Source organism: Anas platyrhynchos, chromosome 1 (genome assembly GCF_047663525.1).
Source record: "Anas platyrhynchos isolate ZD024472 breed Pekin duck chromosome 1, IASCAAS_PekinDuck_T2T, whole genome shotgun sequence".
Classification (NCBI taxonomy): domain Eukaryota; kingdom Metazoa; phylum Chordata; class Aves; order Anseriformes; family Anatidae; genus Anas; species Anas platyrhynchos.
Genome location: NC_092587.1, coordinates 96412300 through 96427320, shown reverse-complemented (window position 1 = coordinate 96427320; position 15021 = coordinate 96412300). Strand labels below are relative to the sequence as shown.

Genomic DNA, 15021 nt, shown 5'->3' with positions numbered 1-15021 from the left:
GAATATTTCCTTTTGTGGATCCTTTCTTTCTCATTGTATTTCACTCTACCCACTATAGACTACTTACCTCCATCAAAATAAATGTTTTAGACATCTCAGTATATGTTCCATCCCCCACACCCAAAAAAAAAAAAAAAGAACTGGCTGGAGCTAAAGCTCTTTATGCCACAAGTACAGAAAGATGGGAATTTGTGTATTTACATCAGGTTGAGCACTCAGTTTTCAAAGCCCTTAAATATGGCCTGAGACTTCTCTCAGATGACTGTGTGTACACAAGACCTGTAGTTACGCTCAGGATTTTTGAATCTGTGGCCTGGTTTGCCTTCAGAGAGGGAAAGGGTTCAGCTTGTGACAAAGTATTGTAGAGGCTTTGGAGTGTGCTTAGTGGGACTGGGAGTTTGCATCTTTTCCAGAGTTAGAATTGCTACTTTTCACCTGAAGATGAGAGGCTTTGAAAAGGACAAAGAAAATACTGTTGAAGTGGCTGGATTGTAAATGATTCTGTGCTAAATATCTTGAATGGGATCTCTAACTACATCCTGAAAGACCTAGGAAACCACTGATATTTGACTTGCGTTTGTTTCAACAGGCCTCTTTTCAGAAAGTGAGCTAAGTGGAAGATAAGTACAACCACTTTTTTAGAAAAACTAGTTTTGTTTTTAATGGGACTTAAGACTTCTGTTTTGTTCGTTATGGCAAAAAGGAAAATAAAGTCACCGTAAAGAGTTTTCATCTGGGCATGGAAGTTAAACATTTCAAGTTTAAAAAAGGTGGCCTAGTAGCTGCCACAAGGTCTGAAAGTGCATGATCAAACAGGCAATTCCATAGCTCACTCCTTTTATAAGAAAAAGGCCCAACAGCAACATGGTGGGGAAAAAAACAGCAACAACAACAAAAACACAACTACAAAGAACAACTTTTTACTTCTCCATTTACTTTGCCAAAACCTGCTCATCTTGTGTAGTGTTTCTTGGAGCAAAATATGTGTTGTTAGGGAAGTAGCAAGCTTCTGGGATTGCTACATAAATAAGTAATCATGTCCCTAAGATGTACTCCTTGCTCTTAAGACATGCAAATTGAAATCTTGAATTTGTTGCCTCTTCAATTGATTTTGTGTAATGTATTACTTAAGCAATTGCAAAAGTTGTGAAGATATTTGAATTATAGCTAATCAAGCCTTGAAAAATGATTTTTTTTTAATCTTTCCCCTTGATTTTACTTGGTTGTTAATTGTTGGTAGCCTATTGTACATTGGTAGTAAAATGCTCCAATGGAGTAAGACAGTGGCATTTACACTGTGTAGCTAATGCTAGGCTTTTAGGGGTTGGCTGTCTGCATTTAATTTTCTCATCAATAGATGAGAAAATCTGTTACAGGCAAAGGACAAGCAACATTTTTGTAACAGGTGCCTCTCTTTTTCCTACCTCTAAGGCAGTGTAATAACCAGAGCAGAAAAGGATGTATAGTGCAAGTCAAGAAGGGCATGGAAAATCTGCAGATAATGAATGCTGTAATACTTTAATACTCCTTATTGCAATACTACGCAACATAGTCAGGATCTCGAGGGACAGGCAAGATTGGGCTGGGTTTGCCTGTGACAAAACTCTTTCCTTTACTGAGAACATGTCACCACATACACGTTCCTGAATGCTCTTTCAGTTTACTATGGAGGAGAGAAGAAGAAAAGGAAAGAAAAATCTAAGTTTATTCAAGCTTGAGGGTAATCATCAAATGTAGGTCTCCACATCTACGTTGAGATCTGCATATGGGGAAAACTGAAGCAGCAGATTAAAATAGATCAGGTATTGACTGAATGAAAAGCAAAGGCATTAGCTTGGGGTTTGTGAGGAAAAAAGGTAAAGTTTCAGGAAACACATGTAATTTGATGAGACAAGATAAAAAGAATAAGGCTGCCTTACCTGCTTATGTTCAGTAATAGGGAGGAAGAGTGGAGAACTGGAAAGGAAATCTAATATGGTATAGTTCAGACTTTTACTAGGGAGATCAAAAAGGATTTCTTGTCAGGTCAAAAATATTTCTTTTACAGTAGCAATAAGTGAAATCAGGGGTGGGATTGTCAGATGACACCTCTTTAACCCGAGAACTAGGGTGCCTTATGGACTCCTTGTTCTAAGTTACTTCTTTGAAACGAGTTCCTCATTTCTTTTGAATATCTAGTTTTTTAAGGTTTTCAGTTAAATGGAGAAGTCTGAAGAAATCTAAATTGAGGCACATTTATTGAAATAGGATGAATTGATTGTATCTCCTGATTTTTTTTTTTCCAATAATGAGCTTAGTGAATCCTAAAATAGGCAGATACACAATCTTTTTTTTTTGTGTGTGTGTGTGTGTGAATTGTTTAAAAGCCATGAAATACTGTAAATACTTGTAACCTTGTAAAATATTACGCAGCAGGTATTGCTGACAGAGCAACTACATTTGCATTATGTTTTCTTTGATTAAGTTAATTGAGTGGAAATTTGGAAGTGATTTTGTTACTGTAAACAACTTGGTATATATCATTAGTAGTGGTAAAAATGCAATTTGGTTTAAATGCTACAGATAGGAAAAATAATGTAAGTATAGAATGTTCACCAGTGTACAGGAAAGCACATGAATGATTTTTTAAGTTCTAATAGCCTAATCAAAGTTACGTTAGGAAACATAAAGAGTCATCACAAAATGCTTAAAAACAACTGTAAAGTAAATGATATGCTTCTCTGCTGTACTGTAGATGGATGACATTCATTGAGACTGAATTAAACTTTTAGTTTACTGCCTGGTAGTCATGTTCTTAGATTTTTATTTGACTGGTTTCAAAATATTCTTTCTCATACACTTCAGATCTCATTTTAAAGTGGATTAATTTTAAGGGTAGTATCAATTTTTAAAGTCTATAAAGTTGTCTTGGGTTAGAATGCCTTATTCTTCTTTACCCACAGCATTCCAGATCTTTTAAGTGTCTCCTCGCTGCCATGCAGGGTGGCTGCATTATCCTGCCCTGATGCTTTACTTTGAGAAACCCAATGTGATACATAGCTAGCATTTTAAAAAGACAAGGTGGCAGGTGCATTCCAGTTCTTTCATTCTGCAGAGTACTTTGGGCAAGAGCGTAAGTGAATGTCTCTTGTGGGACCAATTTGTTCTTAGAAGAAACTTGGTGTAAAGACAGCTTTTCTGTTCTATTGGCATTAAACTATTCATCACTGGCAGCCTGTACGTAATTGATGCTTTATAGTACAAGAGTCTATTATTTTTCCATTCTTTATTTGCTTGGAAAAGGTTAACCTGATACAGCCTATCTTTTTCTTTCATAGGTTTTAACAACCATTCGCTCAGGACATCGGGCCAATATTTTTAGTGCAAAATTTTTACCATGCACCAATGACAAACAGATTGTATCTTGTTCTGGAGATGGGGTCATCTTTTATACTAATGTTGAGCAGGATGCAGAGACCAACAGACAATGCCAGTACACGTGCCACTATGGAACCACCTATGAGGTACCTTACAAAAGTGTATGATAATTTTAAAACAGCTAGAACACGTTTTCTTGTATTGTTTCACAAGGTTTTAATCAGTCGATGAAAGCTTTATTTCAGTGAGAATTAAAGAACCTTCCTTCTACCTTTTTTTTTTTTTTTTTTTTTTTTTCCTTACAGAGTAGGTTTTAAATGAAAGAGATTTTATCTAAATGAAGGATTTTCCAAAAGGGAGTGTGATTAAGACTACTTTCTTTAGCAACACAATAGCTGAATGAATATTCACTAAAATAATTCTCTGCAGAGCAAAAATGGCTTAAATTGTGCTGTGAAGTTCTTTCTGGAGTTGGTGATAGGGAAAGCGGTGGCTATGTCTTACTTCTTTATTTTTATTCCATTACCCTCCCCCCTTCCTCCCACCCCCCAAAAAAAAAAATAATACTCTTCATCAGTTTAACCCTTTTTCACAATTATAATCTGAAGAAATTGTTATTTCAAAATGTATGTAAGTAACTTAATCTGAAAATGTATTTAAAGTTTTAGGCAATTTCTGTATTTTGTCTTATATTAACAGTTTATTTGTAAATTTAGATCCAGTGTTTCCAATCTTCACTTGGAAGTTGTGGTCATATAAATAGGCAAATGAAGTCTTAGTTCAGTTAGCAAAATAATTAGATTTACCTACTTATTTAAATGACAGCAAAATCTGCTGTTTGTAAAACTTATCTTTAAAATAGGTGAAGTCATGCTATTTTCTTCTTATATTACGAATGTTCCATAAAAAAAAAAAAAAAGTAAGTTCCAAATCCATTGCTTTTGTTACTATTTAGCTCAGATTTCACTGGAAGTTCTTACATCTTTTTCTTATTTGTATGTTAAGTGAACCAAGTATTTAAAAATTTCTGCTAGATTATGACTGAATTTGGGTTGTATGAAGAGGTTGTGTGAGCAAGTAAGATGGCTGAAGCACTGCTAGGATTCATTTTTGAGCACGTAACAAAATAGCCCTTACAGTTGATATTAAGTGTACATTGAAAGGATTTGTCAAGAAACATTTTCTGCCTGCCAGTGACCTTATAGGTCAGTCAGTCCAGCAAACCCTGTGGTATTCACTGAGTAGGTGTTTATGGGATTGTAGGTGTCTTGTTTGTTTTTGCCCGGGTTTAATTCAAAATTGTAGTCTAAGTACTGAATTTCAGTTTTGCAAAACTGGACCCCAGGCTCACATCATCTGCTTTTAGTTTTGAGATTGCTTTGACTGAGAAACTGCCGTTCCCTTTGAATAGCATCAGTCCTGTGGCCCTCGGCCAGGAGCTTATACTGCCTCAGTTGCCGCTGAAGCTGACTATATATAGCAGCGTGCATTAGTCTTTGGGTTCTGCAGATTGATTGGATGTGCTCTGTGCCTCAGATAAAGCCTGCCGTTTCATAAGAACATCTGGAGACAAAGATGCTGTTTCTTAAAGATGAAGTGTCCTCAGTTGAGGATGGGTCAGTGTTCTGGCTTCTTGGGGAAGTAAGAGCCTCCTTGCCAGCTGGCTACAGATTCAGGGAGCAGCCAGTTACTGGCTCAGCTGGTACCTCTGTTTCCTGGGGTATGGTATAAAATAGCTTTTGGGCTTGGGAATAGGAGAACAGTTAAGGACACTGGACTGAGGAGACAAGTGGGTGGTGGCAGAAGTGTCATTAGAACAGTGGGCTAGGGTGCTTGGGAGTTTCAGGGTCATGGGTAAGCTGCTATGAGTACTGCAAATGGAAGTGCTGATAGCAGCGTAAGTATCGCCAGGGAAAGTCACTGTGGCAGTCCCAAGTTTTGATTTGCCTGAACTTGGGTTAACCAACAATTTGGTTGATTACACGAAGTGACTGAAACTAACAAATAATGTGAAAAAGAGGGCATTACTGTTGTTTTGAACGACAGCATAGGATACTGTTTTAGTTGTCTTTAAATACTGTTAATGGAAGGTATGTCCAATTCCCCTACATGACACATATTTTAACAAGTGCCCTTTTGACGTTAATTATCTTGGTCTGCTTTGTACCAAGGTTTAACATAACAAAAAGTTAATAGTTTGAGCTATCTTCAAAAAGTTACATAGGTTTATAAAACATTTTGTCAGGAAAAGGAACTTTTATGAAGACTGTAAGTTCTGTTACTGTATCTTAAACCTGTTTGATACTTGAACATCAAATGTCTGTGTTATTGTGTGGCATAGCAGACCTTTTTTGTTTGAGCCTTGACGTGTGAAAGTACAATGGAGTAAATGCAGTTCTTTTGAAGCAAATGTCTGACACAGCTTCAGCTTCTGGCATAACGCAACTTCATTGCTCGGAGGTTTCTGGAGTGGGAAAATCATTTAAAATTTTGTGATGTTACAGTTCAGCTGTATATAACCACATCATCGTATTAAATATAGAACTTTGACTCACTGGATTCTCTAAATACCAAACGCTAACATAATCTGGCCTGGAGGTACTAATCTAAATTTGAATGTGATTTGGATTTATATTGCACTTTAAACTTGGAGCTTCAGACATTACAAAATAATCCATTGAAAGAGAGTAATTTGTGTAGATCATTACGAACTGTGAGATAATTGGACAATTGTTTTTAATTCTGAGGAGAACAGAGTAGGTAGAGATGGAGAGAGAAGTTCATGAAACATGTTTCTGGAGAATTTGATGTTTATACAAGGCTATTGCAAGTTTATTTTTATTCAGCCAAGTGCTTTTCTTTACTACTGTTCCTGTTAATTCCATTTTAGGAGAAGAAAGTACAACTCTTACCTTGACATTTTCTACATAGTAAAATTATCACATCACAATATATTTTTTTCAAGTTAATGGAATAGGCAGGAAAAGATTTCTTTATATGATGTTTGAACTTAAATATGTTAACAATAACTCTTAATTATTGGGGTCTGTACCTCTCTGTTTCTTTATTGTAGTGCTTATAAATCAATTAGGATGTTCTTAAGCACCATGCATAAAAACTTGCACCTGCAAGTGTAGGTATATATCACATTTTTACATGTATACTGTAAAACAGTATCATTGGGAACAAACATAAACCATAGCTATTAGAAAAAAGTTTACTGTGTTATACCATGTTCAACAGCACTCTTGGGACAAAGTAAATGTTTTTAAGGCAAGTTTTGCACCTCAACATATCAAAAATGCTGGAAGGATTTAGTAGACTGAAGAGCAATTGCTGTCTCTCATAACTACACCAATAAAATAGTTAACGTGAGTAAATGTGGAGAGAAAGATGCTCTTTTCAGTATGTTATGCTGACATATTGAAGAATCATAGTCATAGCTCAGAATCTTATTGTTCCGTTGTTATTAAATACTTGGCTTTGTTCAGTTTGTTAAATTTGTTATTTGTCAGCAGTATAATTTGCCACAGCATGCATTGTTTTAGTAACATACTGAGCATTACAAGAGGAATGGTTGAATCCTGCAGAGATTACATTTGTAATCATATTTTAGGTAGAGAGATTTACAGATATCCATAGGTTACTGTTGTTAAGAGTTTGAAGAAAATCATTGCATAAAAAGCATAAAAGAATCTTTTGCTCTGTGTTGAATTAGTGTATTACACTGTTATTGATTTTGTAGCTCTATGAAACATATTGTTGAAATGTGTTATCCCTTAAATACCAAACAAAGTATGTTGTAGAAACTGGTGGAATTTACCCACAATACTGCTACTATCAGTAACTTCATAGAAGTTCAATGATATTTTGTGTGTATTCATCAGCCTGTGTTCAGCTTTAACATGTTTGCTTGCCTTTTTATTTTTCTGAAGAGAGCTTCTTAAATGAAGCTGTAGACAAGAGACACCAGCTGAGTCTTCCCTAGTTTGAGCAGGGCCAAGATCAGGAAAATGGTGCAGTACAGTGCTCTTTTATAACAATAAAATGTGTTGAGGGTAGGTTAGTAACAGTCTTTAATGCATAGTTGCTTCAGGGGATTATTGTGTATGTAAATGAATGATTCAATGGAAATAAAAGCCATTTAGTACTTTCGTGTCATTCAGACTTCTGAGGGTTTTGTTTTTTATTGCCTTCTGTTACTTGATGGAAATTAAACTGAGCTTCTGTTGAATTATTGCAGCAAATCGATTCTTTATCTGAAAACTAATAGTAATAAATCTATGTTGCTTGTTAAAAAATAGTAGAAATAAATGTAGGATTCAGGCTATTAATTTTTCACCTTGTGCATCCTACTACGCAGTTTATTTTCAGTAGATCAGACCTTTTCTTGAAAATGAAGATATATCAGCATTTCTTCAGTTTTCTTCTTTGTGTCAGTAGAATTCATAATTTGAGTTGTAACTGCTTCAGTCTTTGCTCAAAATGTTGATGTTTTTCTTTTGAAATTAATGGCATTTTCAGAAGTATTAATACTTTTTTTTTTTTTCTGATCAGATTATGACAGTACCAAATGATCCCTATACTTTCCTCTCTTGTGGTGAAGATGGCACTGTAAGATGGTTTGATACTCGAATCAAAACAAGTTGCACAAAGGAAGATTGTAAAGATGTAAGAGTGAAATCTTTTAATAAAGATGACCTAAATGTAGAGCTGTACATCATACAAACATAGGATTTGAATTCTGGTAAGGCTTTTAGAAATAATAGATTTCAGGGTCGTTGGTGGAGATGACAACATATTTCCCAAGAAACAAAAAAAGTTTGGGCATTTTTTTATTTTATTTATTTATTTTTTTTAGTATCGCTTTAGGATCTTTTTAGTTTATGAACTTTGGTGTGATGATTCAGTTGTGGTAGAAAAGATTCTACCTAGAACCTGAATCTGTTGGTTTTGATTACGTCAGTTACAGTAGAGTGCAGAGTTGGAGGCAAAAAATTATCGTGGAAAATCAGCTGCACCCCTGTGTTTTTGACCATCTTTTTTTCCCTCTATAAGGAAAGATTTGATAACGATTTATACTAGATCAAATTAATCATGGGTAATACTCTCCAGAAGGTAAGGTGTTAGTTGTGTCTGCTGTGTTTGGAATGCAGAAGCAGTGTTGAATTGAAAAAACACACTGAAGTGTCATTTCCTGGTTTTAGGGGTTTCTTTGAATCCCAATCATATTAAAATAAAATTCTTTATTCAACGACCTGCCCATAGGTGAAACTTACTCTAATTCTTAGACTCTTTCTGTGTATTTGGTCCTCTTCCAGCTGAATCATTATTTGTGTTTGCATAGGAAAACATAACATGGAAGCTAGTTTATAATTCTGTATCTGTTATGCTTATCTGTTCTCAAATGTTTGTTCCTGTGGTTTGTTTTTTGTTATTTTTTTTTTCTTTTTTGTTTGATCTCATGATGTATTTCCTTCTCTGATAGCTTTCCTTCTCTGTAGTGTATTTTCTGTTTGGAATGTTTATGGCCTATCTACAGAAGGCCAGATCTGTTTTTCTTAAAAACTCCTTGACTAATGAGCCTGTGTCTTAAAGTAAAAAGTAAAATTACACTTCAAATGCTCAGAGCTATTGTCTGAATGCTGTATTTTTGTTTGTTCCAGGATATTTTAATAAACTGTCGGCGTGCTGCCACTTCTGTTGCTATCTGTCCACCAATCCCATACTATCTTGCTGTGGGTTGTTCTGATAGCTCAGTAAGAATATATGATCGGCGAATGCTTGGTACAAGAGCAACAGGTGGGAAACATACAATATAGTAAACTTTTCTAACTATTTGCACTTCCAATTTCAGGTTCTTCTTGTTTGTTTGTTTCCAAAATAGATGGTGAATGACTGAAGTGTAATACTGATTGAAGTGTAGGTTTGTTCTCTGAGAACTGTGCTTTCTAATAGTTGAGTCATTGCACTTTAATATTTGGTAATATCTTCAACTAAGTAATCAATCTCTTTATCCATTTTAGAATACGTTATATACTGAACAGAGAAAAGGACATTCTGTCATGTCTCTTCCTTTGCCTTGAAACATGTGATTTCAAGATTCCAAAAAGCAAATAAATGCAGTCTGCTCTGGTCTACTCAAATTTAATTAAAGTCTTGCCTTCTTATATTCTGCTGTGCTGCAGGATGTTGTTCCTTATAGGAAGGGTTCTTATGAACTCCATAATGTCATTCAATATGTTTAGCTTTGCAGTCATTGTTGCTGTATCAAACATAATTTTACTGAAAAGATACAAATTCTTCAGATGGAAGCATGCATCAGATGCTTATCTAAAAGGTTTTTATAAAAAAAATTAAAGCGGCAAGCCACAGTGCATATGCAATTCTAATGTATCTCTTACTCATAATGTATGATTATGTTTGGACATATGTGCGAATTAATATACATAGCTGTGTATACACATTCATAAAAGTAATCAGTGTTACAATCTGTCATTTCTTGCAGCATTTCCTGCTGATTATTGTGATGGAGGAGAAAGGAAACAGTAAAGATCACTTAATAAACATTAAACAATCTTCTCAGCTGGCTAATGTTCTTACAAGATTTCTCCCTTATATCATAGTGGTCAGCAAAATTCTGTGAGAACTGCCTGAGGAACAGATTCTGGGGAGGTTGATTAAAAGGTACTATGTAAATGTTAGATTTTACTTTTCCCCTGAAGTTTTGTTTAAAAACAAAACAACAAAATAAAAACAAAAACACCAGAACTTTTTCATTTTTATACCTACTTTTGTAACAATACAACAGTAAGATGAATTTGGGCATGCAGGCCCATAGGGGAAAGTAGAGTAGACAAAATTTTGAAGACTAGTTTTTCTGGTACTGTTGGTGTAGACTTTAGTGCTTCGCTGTTGTGTTGCTTTTTTTTTTTTTTTTTTTTAAGGATGAGATATTCCATGATAATTGCTAGTAAGCAATCTGCTGATTTACCTCTTAAACTTTCAGTTTTAGTCCTTATGCAGTGTGAGATGATAAACTCCAAACTTGTCAAAGACAGACTTTTGCACATGCTGAGCCAAAACAGACATGCTGTGCAGGAAAGTTTTGTGGCAAATGTTGTGTTTTTGGAACAGTTTGTTTTTCTCTGTTAGTTGTCTTATAGGTAATTTTAATCTGCTTGCAAGTTGCTAATTCTAGAATTGAAGATTGTTTTAGTGCATAGAATGGAGGTGAGTTATCGTGCAAGTCTGATGTATCATGTAGTTCTGCAGTCTTAAAGGGATAAGTGTTATGTCTCAAGGAAAAACTGTTAATTTTTAAATCATTTGGGGGAGTAAAGAGGAGACAGATGTCCTTAAATTTTCAAAGTTCTGTAGAATGAATTCCTGATTTGTGTGGTGTTGCATTAGTTGCATTATTGCTGTGTAAATATGTTTTCATACATTTCAAAATTTCCATTTGTGTTAAACTTTACAGATAGTATCCACACACCATCATGTGATGGGTGATTATATGAATATACTTGTGTGTATAAATTTTCATCTTTCTCTATAATTTACATATAGAGTGTGTAAACAAAAAATAAAATATACTGGAAAGATCTGATATGTTAGTATTCAGAACCAAATTAATGCAAAAGCTACAGATTGCTTAGGTTTTCTCTGGTCATCTTTCTTTGGATGTTAACTAAGGAGCATATAGAAACTGCTGGTTGAAAGTTTGCAATAGTAAATATACTCTCTCTTTCTCTCCCACAGGGAATTATGCTGGTAGGGGCACTGTTGGAATGGTGGCACGTTTTGTTCCTCCTCACCTCAATAACAAATCCTGCAGAGTAACTTCTCTATGTTATAGTGAAGATGGCCAAGAGATCCTTGTTAGTTATTCCTCAGATTACATCTACTTGTTTGATCCCAAGGATGACACAGCACGAGAACTTAAAGTTCCTTCTGCTGAGGAGAGGCGAGAAGAGGCAAGTGATTAAGATGACCTATTCTCATGTTTTGTCTCACCACCACCACCTTGGGGCACACCTATTGGTTTTATTTGTCTTGAAATGAATCATAAGCCATCATTTCATTGTCAAGTGTTGTTTTAAAAATACTTGTAGAATATCTATGCAGATAGGTTTGGGCTGGGGAGGTGTGTGTGTGTGGGTGGTGGTGGTGGTGTTTTTTGGTCCAGTAAATTTTGATAAGAGAACAATGAAGAAGCAGGTCTTGGTTGTGCCAATGATTAGCAAGTAACAGACTCTGTTTTCCTTATACTGGAAGTCCAGCCGAGGCTGATATGAACAGAAGTTGGTACCCTGACTGTTCAGTGTCTTGCATAAAATAGGCTGATCTTAGAGCAATACCTGCTGTTTGCAGCAGGAAGCACGTAAAATTGTTATCTCTGTATTCTTCCCAGTTTCATGTTTTCTACAAATAAGTGAGTGATGCAGAGATTCACAGTTAGCTTTAATCTTTCTGTAACTAGGTCTAGACACACAAGATGGGACTAAGCTATCTTGTGGATGCTGACTGTCTGGTGCTTTTTTTTGCAAATGGATTCTGGAACTGTTTTGCTTTCTTAGAAAATTGTTGCATCTTCTCAGGGTTGATTAGAGTGTGGAGTACCTGTGTTGAAATGCGAACCACAGATCACTTCCTAGCTTTATTTCTGTGATAATTTAGAGTTTCTTACTATAGAATCGTGTAGGTTAGAAAAGACCTCAAAGATCATCAAGTCCAACCATAATACTACTAATGTAGTAGGTCGGGGGAATTTTAAAGGAAATTTTGCTGTTCCTAACTCATAGAGGCTTTCAGTGGAAGTTTAAACACTAAAAGTTGCTGAAAGAAGAGTTCCATTATAAGGTTTTTGTCATGGAGCACTTTGACTTTCTTAATCCCCATGGACAAAGAGGGTCTCAGTTATAGTACACCTGTAATTCCATCATATAGAACAACAGAACTATATAAAATTCAAGATATATTCTGAGATTTTGAAAACTTAGCCAAAATGCCATAAAGCACACTTGATATATATCAGTAAGTTTTAAGGGAGAATATCTTTTGAAATAACAATGAAATTGTGCAGTGCAGTTTTCTGAACATACTTATGAAAAACAACAACAATAGGGTGAAGACTTGTGAACTAAAGCAGAAAGAGAATCATAATTAAAAGCAGAATGCAGCATTTGCCATATGTATGAAATGGAAAAGGAACCTTTTTTCCCCTCTTTTCCGTAGTAGGCTGAGGTCACAAAAGTCTATTCACAGATTGAAATGTGCCAATTACATGGTGTGACAAAATCTGTGTACTCTGTATCTGGTATTGCCTACGATTATATGGGCATGCAGTTTTCAGTTATTTGTTTCCCGCTCTTCAGTACATTGTGAATTCACAGCACCTATTGACAATGGACTTTTCTTAATACTTATTTACTGTAGACACACACTATTTCAAACAGTTACGAGCAAATTGCAATTCTAGCTACAATGAGCTTTTGCTTAGAGGAAAGTCTTGCGTTTTGTGCTGGTCTTCAGGATGCTTTCAATTTATCAACTTAATGAGTTGCAGAATTTACAAATAAGTACATGCAGCAAAGTACTGTGTTAGTCTGCACACATGTTCACTTAACCTGTGTGAGGCATCAGGCACTGTAGGCAGAGGTACACATTTATTCTTCCATTTCCCTCTTCTGTCTTGAGAAGCTGTTTACATACATGTGACTTTTATTTTGAGAGTGGTTAATTTAGGAAATCAGAGTGATAAAATATTTTTTCTTGTCTGGTTTTCCTATTCTAAAGATGAGAAGGCATCTATTTGACATCAGGATATAAGACCAGCAGTTGTGGCAAGTCACTCTTTAGGTGTATTCTCTGTTGTTACTCTTTAGGTGTATTCTCTGTTTTCCACATCACCAAAAGTATATTCCTTGAAATAGAGTATAAACTTTCTTTAGTAAAAGTTGTCATTTAATGGCAGAAATGAGGGGAGATGAAATGTGTAGACCAATGAGGTGATCCACTGCTATAAAGCTGAATTAAGATTCAGCAGTGTAAACCAACCGCAAGCAGTTATTTATTATCAGTTCAGTTACAGTGATGCTGACCCTTCTAGCCTAAATTTTCTAATCAATTTAAAACAAATTTCTTTACCTACAGTTAAATTATATAATTCTCTCCCCCTGCACCCAACCGCAACCATCCACTCAATTTTTCTGGCATTATGTTCACCCTTTCACAAGCTCCTCAGGGTCCCAGGGGGTCTTTATCTTCAGTCTGAAACAGGAACCTCAAGGGAGTTCACAGTAAGTCAGCATCCTGCTGTCTTCACTGGGATGACAGTTATTAGTCTGCCAATGTGGCATGGCTTTTTTGCTTTTCTGTACTTCTTGTTACCCCCTGGAACTGTTTTCATCGTGGCACAACATTTACAGTACATTAAAGAACCATTGATGAGCTGCTGAGAAGGTGCCTCTGGTGTCCTACCATGTGTCCACACCTGCAAGATCTTTTTGCCCTCACTCCATGCCTGTACTTCTTAATGCTGCATTTATGCTCATTACCCATGGGTACTGTTGATTCTTCTTATGCATTTTAAGCAGCTGGCAGCCTCCTGTATATGTCAAAGCTGTTAATAACAGGTTACACACCATGCATTTATGCAACTCTAAGGAAAACTACAGCAAATTAGGTAATAATCAACCAGTCACTAGACAATTGCTGTTGCAGCTAAATGAGCTGCAAGAAAGCTCCAAGCAAGTAAAGTCCAGACAAAGCCTGGTGAGCCAGCAGCACGTGCTGTTGTTAGCTTCATATTAAGTCTGTGGCCTGTTAGTAAATACAGTGCTATATTTAATGAGCAACAGTCACCTATTACTATTACAAATACTGTTGAACGTAACTGGGTGTAGATTCATAGGATCGAGGGAGAATGTCCAGCTGAGTTAGACTGTTACCTGATTGAGACAGAAGAAGCAAAGAAAAACACAAAAAAAATGATGTCACAAATAAGTGGTTCTGCATTTTTCCCTTTCTCCTATGTAATGGCAATCTGATGTGAAGTAATTCAGTAGAGAAGTGATTGCTTGCCTTGTACAGAGAGAGAAGATTGTGACCACCTGCTAGCAGATTTTATGTATTTTTTTCATCTTTAGGCACAGAATATGTCCTGTATTCTTTTCCTTCCAGATAATTTTACTTAATTTCTATTTTTATTTTAGCCTGGTTTTAAGTTCTACATAGTAGGAGGAATGTAAAGCTTTCTTCTGAATCTGCAGGCTCCTGAAAGTTAATACTTTAATATGCTTTCACCGCAGTGGTTTTATATTTAATCCCAAATTGACAGCACAACAGTTCAATACTGTTGTTTTTATTTGGTTTTGTTTGTATAAGCCATACATATCCAGCCAGTGCTGTTAATTTCAAACTCTGAACTGCCTTCTTGAATGTACAAAGCTGTTTCTTTTCAAGTTAGCAAAAGTAGCACCATGCATATAGTACTTGTTTTTTCAGCAAGAAGTACAAAACAACCCTGTTACCAAAAAATACATAAATTACAGGGTGGAAAAGAAATGTAAGTTTCTGTTGATAAAAATTTCTGTATGAATTTCTGTATGGTGAATATTTCTGTAGAATTCAGACTGAATTTGGTGTTTGGTATGGAATGTC

The 15021-nt window shown here is 35.7% G+C and overlaps 1 protein-coding gene across 11 annotated transcripts in view; it reads left to right on the top strand.

The window, feature by feature from the left end:
- The window catches only part of DCAF6 (DDB1 and CUL4 associated factor 6), an 81396-nt gene that overhangs the window by 18984 nt on the left and 47391 nt on the right, over positions 1 to 15021 (top strand). For all 11 annotated transcript variants that reach the window (XM_027449392.3, XM_027449389.3, XM_027449393.3 and 8 more), the window contains exons 4-7: positions 3318 to 3503; positions 7915 to 8028; positions 9024 to 9159; positions 11119 to 11333. In XM_027449392.3, the coding sequence (XP_027305193.1) occupies positions 3318 to 3503; positions 7915 to 8028; positions 9024 to 9159; positions 11119 to 11333 (651 nt within the window). The remainder of the gene's footprint in view (positions 1 to 3317; positions 3504 to 7914; positions 8029 to 9023; positions 9160 to 11118; positions 11334 to 15021) is intronic.